The sequence below is a fragment of the Megalobrama amblycephala genome, linkage group LG15 (assembly GCF_018812025.1).
Source record: "Megalobrama amblycephala isolate DHTTF-2021 linkage group LG15, ASM1881202v1, whole genome shotgun sequence".
Taxonomy (NCBI): domain Eukaryota; kingdom Metazoa; phylum Chordata; class Actinopteri; order Cypriniformes; family Xenocyprididae; genus Megalobrama; species Megalobrama amblycephala.
In genome coordinates this window covers 28,250,446-28,265,549 of record NC_063058.1, presented here as the reverse complement: position 1 = coordinate 28,265,549, position 15,104 = coordinate 28,250,446, and the positions used below count along the sequence as shown (strand labels likewise).

The 15,104-nt window shown below is 36.4% G+C and overlaps 2 protein-coding genes across 2 annotated transcripts; one reads left to right on the top strand and one right to left on the bottom strand.

Moving 5' to 3' along the window:
* Positions 1 to 463: 463 nt before the first annotated feature.
* LOC125247968 (G2/M phase-specific E3 ubiquitin-protein ligase-like) lies at positions 464 to 2,654 on the top strand. The gene is made up of 4 exons (XM_048159525.1): positions 464 to 932; positions 1,005 to 1,186; positions 1,807 to 1,979; positions 2,447 to 2,654. The coding sequence occupies exons 1-4, from the start codon at positions 581 to 583 to the stop codon at positions 2,619 to 2,621; spliced, it is 882 nt and encodes a 293-aa protein (XP_048015482.1). The 5' UTR covers positions 464 to 580; the 3' UTR covers positions 2,622 to 2,654.
* Positions 2,655 to 3,136: 482 nt separating this feature from the next.
* Positions 3,137 to 8,055, bottom strand: LOC125247965. The gene is made up of 4 exons (XM_048159522.1): positions 6,264 to 8,055; positions 4,685 to 5,429; positions 4,114 to 4,332; positions 3,137 to 3,624 (listed from the first exon to the last, which is right to left on the bottom strand). Exons 1-4 carry the CDS (start codon positions 6,364 to 6,366, stop codon positions 3,414 to 3,416), a joined length of 1,278 nt encoding a protein of 425 aa, XP_048015479.1. The 5' UTR covers positions 6,367 to 8,055; the 3' UTR covers positions 3,137 to 3,413.
* Positions 8,056 to 15,104: the final 7,049 nt, after the last annotated feature.

Sequence of the window (15,104 nt, the reverse complement as noted above, 5' to 3'; positions counted from 1 at the left end):
AATGAGCAAGTATGTCATATTCTGTAATGTAAATTCACCAGAATTTGTTCATTTTTCTGGTTAATTCTGTGATTATTATTCTAAGTTCTTATTGTGCTGTGTGGTTTTGTCTGTGTTACAGGCCAAGAGTGCAACAAGACCCAAACATACAACTACCTCAGTGGGTGAACCTAAGTCATGTGACTTCTACAGGTAAGTCACAAGGCATAATTTTACATAATATTTCACTGGATTTGAAATAAAACTATTAGACCTATTAGATAAAACTATTAAAAAGATCTGGACTACAGATAAAACAACAAAACATCTCTTTCTGGATCAACTGTTATTGTTCTCCCTTCCATAGTGCATATACCCATATCTATGCACCCATCACCATTGACAGCAGTTCCTCAGATCTTGAGGAAGTAGAGAAACTGTCAGAGAAAGACAGGTACTATGAGCACTTGTTCTAATTTACACAAATCTGCCAAGCTGTTTCTCCTGTTATCCAGAAGAATGTGATTTTATGATTTTTTTTTTTATTTATTCCTAAAGTTGTGATGTCCAAATTGTGTTTATTATTTTTGATAAGTGCGGAATGGCTTACTCATTTTTTGTTTTGGTTTTTTCCAGTGATGGACATGATGGGCTGACAGTTGCAGACATAGTGTCAAATCTGGCACAAAGTCTTAAAAAAACATCCTGTTGCAGATTTAACATTAACCGGGTGAATGTCTGGGATGGTGCCTTAAGAGGTTTCAGGCGATCCTCATTTGATCCCACCTACAGCTTGATGGTGAAATTCACAGACGATGCCGGTATGACTGAAGAGGCCTTGGACAGCGGGGGGCCAACTCGAGAATTTCTGACTCTTTTGATGGACACCATCAAAACAAGGAGGATATTTGAAGGCAAAGACAATGCCAAATATCTCTCCTTTGATAGCAAAGGTAATACTTTTATGACGTTTTTACAATGTTGTAAATCATAGTGTCCTAACTTTTAAATATTGTCATTTTTAGCTGCAGAAGAAAATGAATACTTCAATATTGGACGGATGATTGCTGTGTCCATTGTTCATGGCGGTCCAGGGCCTCGATGTCTTTCGCCGAACTTTTTTCTTTACTTAATTGGTAAAGTAAAGACAATTGAAGCCCCAGTTGAGGACATTCATGACGAAGAGGTCAGAAAGGCCCTCGTTGAGGTAATTTGTTAAACTGGGATTACAAACAACTTCAAGAAATTTACTTTTATCAATTGACACAAAACTACCCACATTAATGATATCTTAATTGCTGTACAAACCATATGTTTGACAAACTGTTTGACATGTTGTCTTAAATGTTATTATTGTTCATTTTTAGCCTGATATATTAATATCTGGTATCAAAAGGGTTAAAATTTCAGTTTGAGTTTAATTTAAAATCTCTCAAAATGTACATTTATTCAACAACAGAATCAGATTTTTTGGTGGCCATTACCAACCAAGGTCAATGAAATATAATTAGGCATGTTTAATCTAATATTCTTATCAGATCCTTTGATAATGATGTGCTACACCCAAAAAAACCTTTCTGTGTACACAGGTACTGGAATGATAATTATGTAACGTATGCCTAAATATGTACAATATAGAAATTAGTTACACAATTTCGTTCTTTTGAACCTGACATTAGTATCTGTTTTAAGTAACAGCCATTAAACAATTAATTAAAACAGCCATACTAATTTCTTTAAAAGTAACATGGACTGTTAACTGTTACAATAATATTAATAATGATAATGATAATAATAAAAACATTTATTGTTTTTATTTTCCTCTAGATCGAGAATGCCGCATCACTGAGTGAACTCCAGGAGCTCACAGCAAAGTCCTCAAGCATGCTACAGACAGCTGGCTGCTACAGATTCATGAGGACTCTGGAGGAAAAGAAAAAAGTGATCGATGATTACATTCAATGGTATTTCATCTATCGAAACCATGTTTCCATCCAGAGGTATAATATTATTCTTACTCTGTGGACTTTTAAAACAATGTTAAATTATTTTATATTTTAACTTGAGTACTTTAATACTTTCAACACATTTTTCAAAGGCTAAATATTGTGGCTGAAGTAGTGTCACCTAATTTCTTGCTGTTAAAATGGAAAATCTGTGTCCCCGGTTTAACAGACAAGGCTTAAACTAGTCCCAGACTAAAATGCATATTTGAGCTGTTTTAACCTGAAAGTAACTTGTACTGGCATATCTTAAAATATGTCAGTGCCATTGTTTTGTCTCAAGATGTGCACCAGTGATGTTTTTGTCTAGGGTGTTTATAAAAACTGCCTAAATGTCCTAATTAAACTAAGGCCTAATCCTGGCTTAATCTAAGCTCTGACGGTGAAACTGGCCCTATATCTTTCAGTAGTTGTTCACATAACCCCATTGTAGTAGTCACTTTTTGACATGGCACTTTTTGTAGGTTCAAAGAGGGATTAGCAACACTTGATTTTGTCAATGCCTTGGAACAACATCCTTCACTCTTCTTCTCGATCATGTGCTACACTGAGACTAAGCTGACAGCTGATGCTACATCTTCCACGTGCAGTTCAGTCAGCCTGGTAGCACCAACCGTCAGGAGGAGGCCAGGGTGCTGAGCTACTGGCGAGATTATCTGCTCTACCTGGAAGGTATTATATATGTTAGAATAAGAAATGTGCAGAATTATCACTACAGCAAATGTATAAAGTACCAAAAAATAAAAAAAACATGTCTAACATTCTTCTTTTGCTCCCCCTAGAAAAAGAGGCTAGTCCTTCCTTGGAAGACGTGCTTCTGTTTGGGACTGGACTGAAAGAAGTTCCTCCTGCAGCAATACAGCCTCAGCCAAAGCTAGTTTTTCAAAAGAGCTCACGCTTTCCCATGGCAAATGTATGTACAAATACAATCAAAATTCCAATCTTACCCAGTTATGAAGAGTTTCAAGAAGCCATGGCTTACGGCATGCAAAATTCCCCTGGGTTTGGTCTTCCTTGAAGCTAAACATCTTTCTCTGATATACTGTGGTTTAGGTACGAGTTTTATTGAAATGTTGCAACATGTGCCAATTTGTTCTTTCCTATTTTAAGATGCAGGCATGTTTGTATAAGTAATGTTTTAAGCTACACTTATGTTATAGTTGAACATTTCAAGCCACTCAGTTAAAAAAAAAAGGAACACTCAGGTTAATATTTTTGATTGTACTGATATACTGGTGAGTTTTAAGGAAAAATAGGCTTTTATTTTGAGAGACATTTTTGATCAAGGATCAGTATTTTATATTTTTTCACAGAAATCCATGACATGTTCTTTGCACACAACTTTAGATTTTATATACTGTTTCAATCATTGATGTACAGTAAAACATTGATGATTTATGCAGTGAACAAATAAAGTTGTTCTTTGGACTTTTAAAGTCCTGACATATTTTTGAGTGTTATGTAATTCTCAACAGCTGTTATCCAGTTGACTGGTGGATAAAGCCCATTCTGTCTTTGTAAGTCCTCAAAATGAACTTGGAGATTACCATCACCACAGAGACTGCGCTGCAGTGGCAGAGTGTCCTCAAACGCTTGAATAACTTCCTGTGACACTGGGAATCCACAGTCCCTTGCATCAAACCTAAGGCCAGTCAGAAATCAAAACACTGAGTCAACTTATTACAAACATTAATAAAACCTACAAATGCTAAGGTGAAAAATGATAACCCAACACTTCAATTTTTTTAAATTTGGTGACAAACATGACAATGTTTGACCCTCAATGTTGACAAGATCTTTTCAAATATGGTCATTACATTTGCTTCTACTAAGACACTGTTGTACACTTTGCAAATCAGAAAAATCCACCTTTTAACTTTGTGGATTGTACATTGGTGTTTTTTTTTTTTTTTTTTTTGGTCTAAGAGTATCTGAATTTTTTTAAATTGTCTAGTTTTCTGATTTAAAATAATAGGATAATCGTCAAGTGAAGGACATTCCACTATACACTTCTATGTCAGCTATAGGCAATCAATCACATTTTCTTTGATAATTAAGTTTAATCATTAAGTAAAAATGAAATCTGATATTTACAGAACATGGTCACATATTGCATGGATTAAATACGAACCTGTGAGGCAGGTGATACATGGCTTCTGGTTTACCAGAATGACAACAAGACTGACGAACAGGGCGGGTGGTGTGGTTATTCCAAAGTTCTCTGTACTCATCAAGGTCTTTCTGCAAGGTGCTCAAGAAGACATACCGTAGAAGGCACTTATGCTCATGGCTGCCATTGAAAAGGTGCCTCTCTCTCAGATCACTGAAGAGCTCAATCCAGAACTGAGTCCTAATGATGGAATGACAGAATACATGTTTTACTTCAGTGCTTAATAAATGTTATACGGAAATTATTTCTAAAATAAATGTTTCAAACAAAAAGGTATTATTTAAACTCTATTCCTATTTACATTTTATATATATATATATATATATATATATATATATATATATATATATATATATATATTTATCAATGCAAAGAAAAGTATAGCATCATGAAAAAAGATTTGCATTACATTTTAATCTAGTGTTACTCTCATAATACAGGTTAACAACTGAAATCCTCTGTCATGTGACATAAAAGTGACTAAATAGTAAATTTAATTAAATTTTTTAAATATATCTTAAAAGGCCTATACCTTTGCTTTCTGAAAAAGGACCACCAACTTTCGATACGTTGATTTGCAGTTGATGTGCCATACATGTGACTGTGTGCTCCTGCAAAGTCATCTGTATGATGTGCTCTTAATGCACAATGAATGGCTACCATAGTGCCATTTTCTGTCCCACAGTCTGTGCGAAGGCGTGCTGGAAGTCCGAAGTCTGATACACACTGCAGGTAACAGTGAGCAATTATCACTGGGTCGTTATTAGAGCTGCCACTTCTGAGCCACATCACTTTCCTAGAAAACCCATCAATGCAGCCACTGATGGCAACACCAAACGGTTTGAGCTTATCATACCCATCAGCATGCCATACTTGGTTTGGTCCTGCTGTAAAGTACCCTCTTCGGACAAATCTGTGTCTATGGCGAAGTTGAACTCCTGATGGATCCAGTCTGCGAATTGCATGCATTACATCGTCCCTTTTAACTGTCATGAAATACTTCTGACGCAATGTCTGCCACAGAGCTCTGTAGCCTAAAAGCTGACCGGAGCCTGTCAGTTCATGTGTAATAGCTGCATCCACAGTGCCACTGGGAGTATAGTCTGTTCTTCTTGTTAGGCCTGCATTCCTTAGCCTTCTCTTTAAGGTGCTCAGACTCAGGAAAATGTTATGTTTTGTTCCAAGAAAGTCAAGGATCACGTCATATGTGTGGCCCTCTGAGAAATATTTCTGGATTAGGCCTGCCTCTGTGAGTTCATCTGACACAGTTCCTGGGCCTGAAGGGAAAAGAGAACAGTGTTATTAGGAATGCAGAAATCCACAAATATAATCTTAAACATCAAAAATGTATCAGCAGCAGTAACAAAGAAATAAAGAGGCCAACTGATTGATACACTTCAAAGTGTATGAAAAATAAGTTTTATTTATATAGCGCCTTTGTATTTAACCTGCTCAATTTGTGGACAAATCCAGGTAGTAAAAGGCACAAACAATTGGCATTGGACTGGCAATTAAGCTTACCACTTTTAACAGTTAGGTCATATTTGGAGGTTTATTTTGACATTGAAAAAAAACAAAAAACAAAAACAAACCATGCAATGTATTTGTGTTTAGTTCTGTATGTCACACTAGTTCTGCATGTCATACTATAACCTGGTTCAACATCTTAATAAATTAATATGTGATTGTGTGTGTGGCAAAGACTGTTGCAGCACTGAGAAGAAATGTGGGAAAGCTCCCTTTCACCTTCACAGTGCAGCAAGGACAAGACATAACAACAATGTACATCAAGGAAATGTTTTTATTTAGGGTATGTTTAAGTACCTATGAATTTGAAAGTGTTAGGATTAGAATGACTCTAAACAAAATTGTTGCACACAAAGACTTTTCATAACACATTGTGTCCATAACTTGCATACAAGTTAAAGACCCTAAATAATGTTAAAGAATTTCAAGGAGAAAAAAAAAATATTTCAGAAAGTGAACTTAAAAGTGGAAATGAGTCATATTGACCCATGGCATTATAGGAGGGTTAAACAGCCAAAATAATCGCAATCAACTGTGTGGGTTTATCATGGTGTCTTTTTGTTGACATTTACAGCAGAGCTTACCATTCTGTAGAAAAGGTGCCAAAAATTGAATGTTGCTACCACAGGAACCACAAAAGCATCCAATAGGTGCAGCCAATTCGAGTCCACAATATGGACAATACATAACCTAGGAAAGGAACAAAGTGACTGCTTAGTGGTAAAAGGTATTGACATATAACTAAGCAAATGCATGTTAGACCTTCTCCCAGCAGATGTAAGAGAAGCCCTTAGGTACCCAAACATGTTTTGAGTTTATGCACAAAAGTTACATACTGCAAAGGAAATATAGCTCAAGACTCATAAGAAAAAGTTAATGGGATGGAGAAATAGGCTATTTTTATATGCCTACTGTAGTATCCTCCAGTCAAGGTTAATCGCCATTAAGGTTATTTATATGTTAACTGATAAAACAAACAAGAAAAATGGCATTTTATTACTCATGTTGGAAAAACATACTGGTAGTTTTACTTGCGTGTTCCCTACAGTTTTTACAGTTCAACATAATAATGTTTCACAGTTAAACTGTGTCAGATTATTTAGGCTAATAATATAAAAAGAGACTAGGCAATTATACAATCAGGATGTTTAAATAAACAAAAAAACTCACCTTTCAGGTCATTGACAACACCTCTTGCGAGTACACAATTAAACAATAAGCAGGTCCCACTTATTTGGGTCCCCTTGAAACATTTCCGTTGTGGTCTGTGCTATTTGCAGCGCGTTTCACTATTTGTAAGTGTTGTGGAGTTTGCAGCGCGTTTGTCTTTTTGTAAGTGTTGTGGGCTTTTGCAGCGCATGTGGATATTATTGTTTTTCTCAACATGAACATGTGAAACAATATAAACACGATAACCATATACTGACTCGAGTGTATTATGTACGTTTTGTACAATAACTGGCGCTGTCTGCTTTATTAGTATTTTTCCCGCTCGCGCTGCTTGATATTAAATGCTTTTGTTCTTAATATTTTCTGTTTACACATATTGTTTAATGCTTTGAACTAAAAGAAAACCTTAAGATATAATGTAAGCTTGATGTGTATATTGCCTAATCGTAAGCTTGTTCAGAAATGGTTACAAAATATTGATGAATATAAAACAATAACGTCTTTCTCGTTTAACCTAATTTAAATAAACGAATATTCGTTTTTTACGAGCCCAAATATTCGAATACAATATTTTGGAAAAATGCCCATCCCTATTATAAGGACAAAAGTGATCTATGAGGACAAACGGTTTAACACAAACACAAACGTGAAAACATTGTGTATTATAAGGACAAAAGGGTTCTATGAGGACAAATGGTTTAACAAAGTGAAGGCAACATTCTCAGGTCTGCTGAAACTGGTCCAGGTACTGCGAGTCACTGCGACTGGTGCAATTTAATGACATATATTAAAATAAGAATAAATCAAAATAATTTAATTTGATTTTAAACGGGCAAAAATAATTTTTAAATCATAGTTTGTGTTCCTGTAGTTACTATTGTGGCTGTAACTGTACTAAGCAGAAAAATGGTAAATCCAGCTAGTTGTAATCGCAAAATTAACCTCTCCAGGATGAAACAATGTATTTTGTAATAACAACCAGCTGTCTGTACATTTTACCTTATATAGCTTTGTAATAACATATATTCTGTAATATGAATGTTCGTCGTCATTTGCATTTACATGTATTCCTTTGGCAGACGCTTTAACCCAAAGCTACTTACAAGTAGTATGCAGTGTGCAGCTATCACTGCAGAGCAAACAGGGGTAAGGTGCCTTGCTCAAAGGACACTTCAGTCATTTCCTGCTGGCACTGAAAATCGAACCAGCGACCTGGTTATGAAGTCTAACTCTCTAACCACTAGGCCATTTCATGTGAGAACATAAAACAGTACACCAAGTATGGGAACAAGCAGCAAACTTTAATGTGTGCTTTTAAAAATACAAATATAACCAAAATGCATACGAGGTATATCACTTTACCATTTACCTTTGATGAACTAAATAATGAACAGAGCATATTATATCGTATCACTTAATGTATAACCTTGCTCATACATATAAAACCAAAAAAAAAAAAACATTTACAACGCCATCAAAACACTAAATGTTTTGTGCCTGTCTCTTTCTCTTCTCTATCAAACCCCTATTCCTAACAAAATCTCTGATATTTTGTAAAGAGCGAATAGCCAAAGCAGGATGCTCAGCATTCTTGCACTGCTGGCATTCAATTTTAGTGGCAAGTTTTCCCTGTGTAATGTGGTTTTTAAAGCGTCTCATTTCTGCTGCGATTTCAGTTGGAGACCATTGCTGTTTTGGTTTCCTTCTGGCATCCTTCTTTTCAGCAGGATTTTCAGGAACGACTACAAAAGAGAAAAACAGATTCCTAGGATAAACACAATGATGACTAGATCTCATCTTTCTATTCTTCCAACCAGTCTAATAATTATCTTTAGTCTAGCCACATATATATATATATGCGCTCCAGGCATGTAGATGTGTCCGCCATCTTGGAACGCTCCACATGTCAGATGCTGCTGACGTCACTTACTGTTTGGTAAATATGCCACAACACTGTGCAGTAAAAACCGTCGCAATATAAATAATATAAATGTTCTGAAACCGGTTTGATCAGAAAAATAACGGTTAATAAGCTTATTTTTATTTATTTATTTATTTTATATGTAGCCTACTTGAAAATAATAATAATAATATTATTATTATTAAAATGTACAGCATTTTATTAAAAAACAAAGAGATCCCTTGTCTCCCGGACTCCATTTCCCATATCCTCCTGTTCTTACACCTGCACTCAAGGTCGTTACGTGGCCTCGTAATTCCTGTAGTTACAATTCTAGCTTGTAAAAGCGTCATGTCCTCGTAGAGCTCGTAATCAGTTTGTAAGCTGGGAGTTTTCTGAAAGCTCCCAGATATACCACTCCCGGACTCTGTAGATTCATTTAGGCATTGACAGTGCTGCCATGGAAACGCATAATTCCCAGTTCAAGGACCAAAAGGACGTGAACAGCTCCGAATATAACGTCACGTGTTGTCATTTCAAGATTCCGGTAAATACGAGGTGACTGAACGCACTTCACTTCCCTCGTCTTCTCCCCATCATCACGATCATCCACACCTGGACTTTGTAATCATCACTGCCTTTATAATGGACTCACTCCCTTCACTCCCTGTCCATTCTCTGTTGTTTTACTGATATCTCTAGTGAGTGTTGTGTTTTGCTGTACCTTATATTATTAACAGTGTCTTATTTGTGGATATCCGCCTACGGCTCATCTCTCGGGCACAGCACCCGTAACAATAGGCCTACAATTATCTTTTATAACAAGATTCTGTCCAAATGTAAACCTATGTAAATGAAAGGAAAAACTGGTTTATAAATTAAAGTATTTTTTTCAAAATATTTTTATGTGCTGCATGGTTAAAAATACTGACGCTATTCCTGAGGGAAAAAAAGTCACATAGGCCTGTAGCCTATGTCGCATTTTATTATTACATTCAGAAATTATGATAATAAAGTTATCGGTAAATAAAGTAATGTAAAAGTAGCCTAGCCTACATAGCTTTGTTTATAATGTTTGTAAACATAAATTAAGAACAAAACTGCCCAATATTATTTTACCTATCCACTTATGTACTCCACAACAAAACCTAAAATTAACAGCAGGACTTCAGGCTATATAAACGTCAAGACATAACAAGTAATAATAATAAAAAAAACTTCTTTTTTTTTAAGCCATAAGACTATATTTGCTTCTTATTTATTAAATCCAGGCAATTGGTTGATAAAACATTTATTAAAATTGCAATTTTTACAAAACGAAATTCACTTTAAAAAAAAAAAGGCTTATTACAACTTAATGAATTGGTCAAAATCATGTCTGATCTCCCTAAATATTTTGCGCATCTTATGATGTATTTGTCACGAATACAGCTCCTCCGGTGCATCCTCCGGGCCACCGGAGGGAGCCCTCCCCGGAATACTGATTCACACCCATCTGGACTCCATTTCCCATAGGCCCGCATTCCTGGACTGATTACATCACACCTGCACCATATCACACCACACTATTTAAGATGCACACACACACACACACACAGCTACGCGAAGTCTTGATTTGCTTTTAGTGGTCATTTCTGAGCGTTTATCTTGTGGACTGATTTCTTGCTACGACTTGGATTGTTTATCTTTGCTGAACCCTCGCTGCCTACCCCGAACCCTGCCTGTTTACCGACTCTGAACTATCTTGCCGCCTGCCTCGATCCCTGCCTGTGACACGACCCCTTACCTTGCCCTTACCTGTTTACATCTGCCTTTTAAATAAAGCTGCAAATGGATCCGCACTCTCAAGACTCTTCATTACAGTATTCTATCTTACTCATGCTGTTTTCTTTTCATAATCAAATAGATGAATTTAAAAAATTAGCTATTTGAATTAAATTCATCTAATTATTAGCCTATTATTAATTTATTTTTAGACATATTTAATTTTGGGGGCATTCCAAGTTAATTGCCATATATGATATCTGAAGTTACGTAATAGTTACTTTCCCTGGTAATTATTACTTTTATAATGATGTTACTCAGTTACTATTTGTGAGAAGTAACTAGGACCTATAGCTAATTCTCTTTTTAAAGTAATGTGCCCAACACCTGGTGACCAATATAACTATAGCTAATTTCAGAAGAAGCAAGTATTTTGTGAGCTTACCTGTTGTAATTTAACTGAGGTCAAGGTTGTGGGTGGATGTAAGGCGTGAGGAGCCACGTCCTGCAGGGATAGCCACTGTCCCCCAACAAGTGACATCCAGCTGGCACATGATGCCTCTCAAACAGCAGCCTCAGGCCACTCTCCTGTAGGATCCGCGAATCATGTGTTGCGCCTGGCCACTTTGCAACAATGTCTAAAATAGTGTAGCTAGCATCAAAAACTATCTGAGTGTTAATGCTGTGGATTTTTTTTCTATTTACATAAGCATGTTCATCTTCTGATGGATGCAATAATTCGGACATGTGTCCCATCTATAACACCAACTACACCGGGAAGTCCAGCTATGGCCATGAAGTGGGCTTTGTTTCTGTGTAGTTGGTGAACATCAAGTGGAAACCTTATAAACTGTCGGATGATGTGGGGTCTACAGAGGGCATTTATTGTCTGATGCAATATTCTGCTGACGGATGGCTGAGATATGTGCAGTTTCGTCCTGCGCTGCATAGCTGCATTTTCCCTGTGGCCAGGTAGCGCAGAGTTGTTAAAACTTTGATCTCCGGTGTTATGGGGTTATTTCAATTTGTCGGTGAAGTGACTGCGTCCCTGACCAGCTCGACAACAGTCATAATACCTCCGCGATTAAGGCAATATCTTTTTAAAAGCTCGTTATCGTTAAATCTTTCTAAAATGTTTGCGTTCTGATGTGGATTGCCAGCAACAGCCATTTTAGGATTGTTTGTGAAGAGACAGTAAAAGTTCTAAGTTAAGAGTTTTCTCTTAAAACCTATTCACAAAGCTGCTGAGACAAACTTTTACTAAGGAATATAGAAAACTCTTAAGCTAAGAGTAAGGGCGGGGTTGACCTCGTTGCTATGGATGATGTCAACAAGCTTACTAACTATGCCCACAGTGATTGGCTGATGGAGGAGGAGTCTCTGTCAGTGATTCATTCATAGAAATATTGTTGAAATGTATCATGTAGCCATATTCAAATATTGATTTTAAAATAAAAATGTCATATTCAAATAAAGATTTTAAAATAAAAATGTTGCTATATTCAAATAAAGGTTTTAAAATGTAATTGTCACCATAGGCATAATTTGAGGGTGGGATGGGCGGACATGTTTACGGACATTTTTGAAAGGGTCGATATTGTCCCGACCACTTTTTGAAACCTCTCGCGGCACTGATCTAATACAAAAGAAACACCTCTAGTTGATTATCAATTTTTGTTAAATAATAGGCGATCTGCCAGTGGGATGTGTTGTTTTTGAAATCATGTTAAGTGCTCATTGTCGCTGTTATCAGAGGTGCAACAGTGTTCTCTTGGCGCTCGTGCACACTGCGATTCATTTCTCACAGATGAGCGCTTCTATGGTTTTAATGATTTTTTTTTTTTTTTTTTTTAATAATACATGGTTGGTTTAGAACCCAGAACCTCTTGCATGCTAAACGATAATGCTGCCACTAGTCCATTAGGATAATCTTATTTTTAAGAATGGATCCACATATTTATTAACTAATTTACTCACTCTGGGCCCTCGGGGCTAACGGCATAATGTCAATAATGACCTATTGTATTATAGCAGATGTAAGGAAGAAACTATCATATTAAATTTTAATATCATATTATTATTATTATTATTATTATTATTATTATTGTAATAATAATACAATACACCCCCCACATACACATTCCTGTCCCACCCAATTTTTAAAACAAAGTTACGTCACTGGTTGTCACTGATGAAACTATGTAGGCTATATGTACATGTTTGCGTCTCGAGAGATTGAAGAATTCAGGTGACAAATGATGTTTTATTACCAAAGTTTGCGAGGAGCACATTCAAACTGTCTATCTAATCAGCTAAATTCTTTTTGGGCTAAATTCCAAGCTCAGAGCCCTCGGACAATTATTATTATTATTATTATTATTATTATTATTTACTCTATTCGATCATTTTTAAGTGTGAACTAGAGAAAATAATTTCCACATGTAATCAGACATTATGTATTTATTTAAGATATGTTGTTGTTTTTTATTTTGCCTTTATCGTAGATTCAAATCTATAAATCAAAATATTTATCGCATTTAGGCGGATTGCTGAGGCAGACTGACAGTAACAGCTATTAGGATTGTTTGTGATTTGGTCTTAGTGACTTAGGAGTCCTCTTGACTACTCCTTTCGCCTCATAGATTTAGGAGCTAGTTTCAGTGCTAAAATGCTTTGTGAAATACTCTTAGAACAAAAATTTAGGAGTCCTAAAATTAGGACTGACACGCCCATTATTTTTAAGCGTTTCTCCTAAATCGGCAAGTTAGGAGCTACTTTTAGCCTTAAGATGTTTTGTGAATACGGCCCCAGGACAATTACAATAGGGTTTCAGGACTACGTGCTTGAACCCCTAATAATAATAATAATAATCAGGACAATTACAATAGGGTTTCAGCACTTCGCGCTTGAACCCCTAATAATAATAATCAGGACAATTACAATAATCAGGACAATTACAATAGGGTTTCAGCACGTAGTGCTTGAACCCCTAATAATAATAATAATCAGGACAATTACAATAGGGTTTCAGCACGTAGTGCTTGAACCCCTAAAAATAACACCCGTATTCCTCATCTGGTATCGTTTAAAGTATTTAGTAGAAGCACCCTTTTGATCTAATACAGCCATGAGTCTTTTTGGGAAAGATGCAACAAGTTTTTCACACCTGGATTTGGGGATCCTCTGCCATTCCTCCTTGCAGATCCTCTCCAGTTCTGTCAGGTTGGATGGTAAACGTTGGTGGACAGCCATTTTTAGGTCTCTCCAGAGATGCTCAATTGGGTTTAAGTCAGGGCTCTGGCTGGGCCATTCAAGAACAGTCACGGAGTTGTTGTGAAGCCACTCATTCGTTATTTTAGCTGTGTGCTTGGGGTCATTGTATTGTTGGAAGGTAAACCTTCAGCCCAGTCTAAAGGGGCTTGCACACCGGACGCGAAGCTCAGCGCCGCGCAGCGCCACGACACGTTTTTAAAATTCGAACACGTTATTTTCTATGAGTGTACACACACCGGCGGCGACATTCGGCGCCTGTCCGCGGCGCCCAGAAAACAATGTTAAGACATGGTGCGGCGCTGAGCCTCGCGTCCGGTGTGCGAGCCCCTTAACCCTCAGGGGTCTGAGGATTTTTGGGGCCCTGGAGAAGTTTTGACATGCCCTGACATTTGTGCTTTTTTCAGTTGTTCATAAACATATTAATGACAAAAGTGTCATTCCACTGTATTCAGCACAAACTAGGCTACAATAATATGTGAGGAACATGTATGTACATGTTTGTGTTTTTGAAGGAATAACGTTTATGCGTGGTTATTGAAAAAACTAAAAACTTAAGTCACTGAAATAAGGCCAAAAAAAGTATATTAAATCTGTGTTTACAATACTTTAGGGTATTGGAGGTTGTAGAGTAGAGTTTTTGCTTCAAAATCATGTAAAAATTATGCTGACTACTCTTTCATTTATAACAATATATTGATTTAGTTTTTGTAAGACACTTTTTGCCAAGAAACAGTATGCGTGGAGGTGTGAATCACCATGAATAATGGGTGATTCTCACCTGAGAAGACAAAAGAATCGCATAGTAATGACCTGAAAAGACTTGCATATTAATGAGGCATTTCAGTCAGGTAGGCTGTGAAAAAAAACTTCTGTGATGTCTCAAGCTCATCATGGTATATGAAACATACAGAAAAATATTATTACAATATAAAATAATGGTTTTATATTATACTTTAAAATATAATGTATTTCTGTGATGCAAAGAGTCTGAATATAGGCTTTTAGTTTAAAGGCATGCACATTTGGAAAAATATTGGATTCTCATATATTTATGTCAATTTTCTATACAGAGGAGTTAAATTTATTTAATATTCAATGTTATCTCTATGTATAATTCATACTGCAGCCGGAGGACGCTCTCTGTGCAATTTTAGTCCACAAATTCATCTGAAGAAGAAGAGGCTATTCCATGAATGGTGTTTACAATTCATACTGCAGCCGGAGGGCGCTAAAGAAACAAAAACTCATCTAAAATTCATCAATAGAAGAAAAGAAAACAGGAACTAACTGCATGTCTTCCAGAGGTCGCTAACCATGG

Bases quoted from the DNA above. Each gene is read 5' to 3' on its own strand.
- LOC125247968 (XM_048159525.1), top strand. From the start codon at position 581: ATGGCTTACTCATTTTTTGTTTTGGTTTTTTCCAGTGATGGACATGAT. The intron at 933-1,004 runs GTAATACTTTTA...TGTCATTTTTAG, and splicing joins TCTCTCCTTTGATAGCAAAG to CTGCAGAAGAAAATGAATAC. The intron at 1,980-2,446 runs GTATAATATTAT...CACTTTTTGTAG, and splicing joins AACCATGTTTCCATCCAGAG to GTTCAAAGAGGGATTAGCAA.
- LOC125247965 (XM_048159522.1), bottom strand. From the start codon at position 6,366: ATGTATTGTCCATATTGTGGACTCGAATTGGCTGCACCTATTGGATGC. The intron at 4,333-4,684 runs GTATAGGCCTTT...TTCCATCATTAG, and splicing joins TCCTTTTTCAGAAAGCAAAG to GACTCAGTTCTGGATTGAGC. The intron at 3,625-4,113 runs GTTCGTATTTAA...GACTGGCCTTAG, and splicing joins ATGTATCACCTGCCTCACAG to GTTTGATGCAAGGGACTGTG.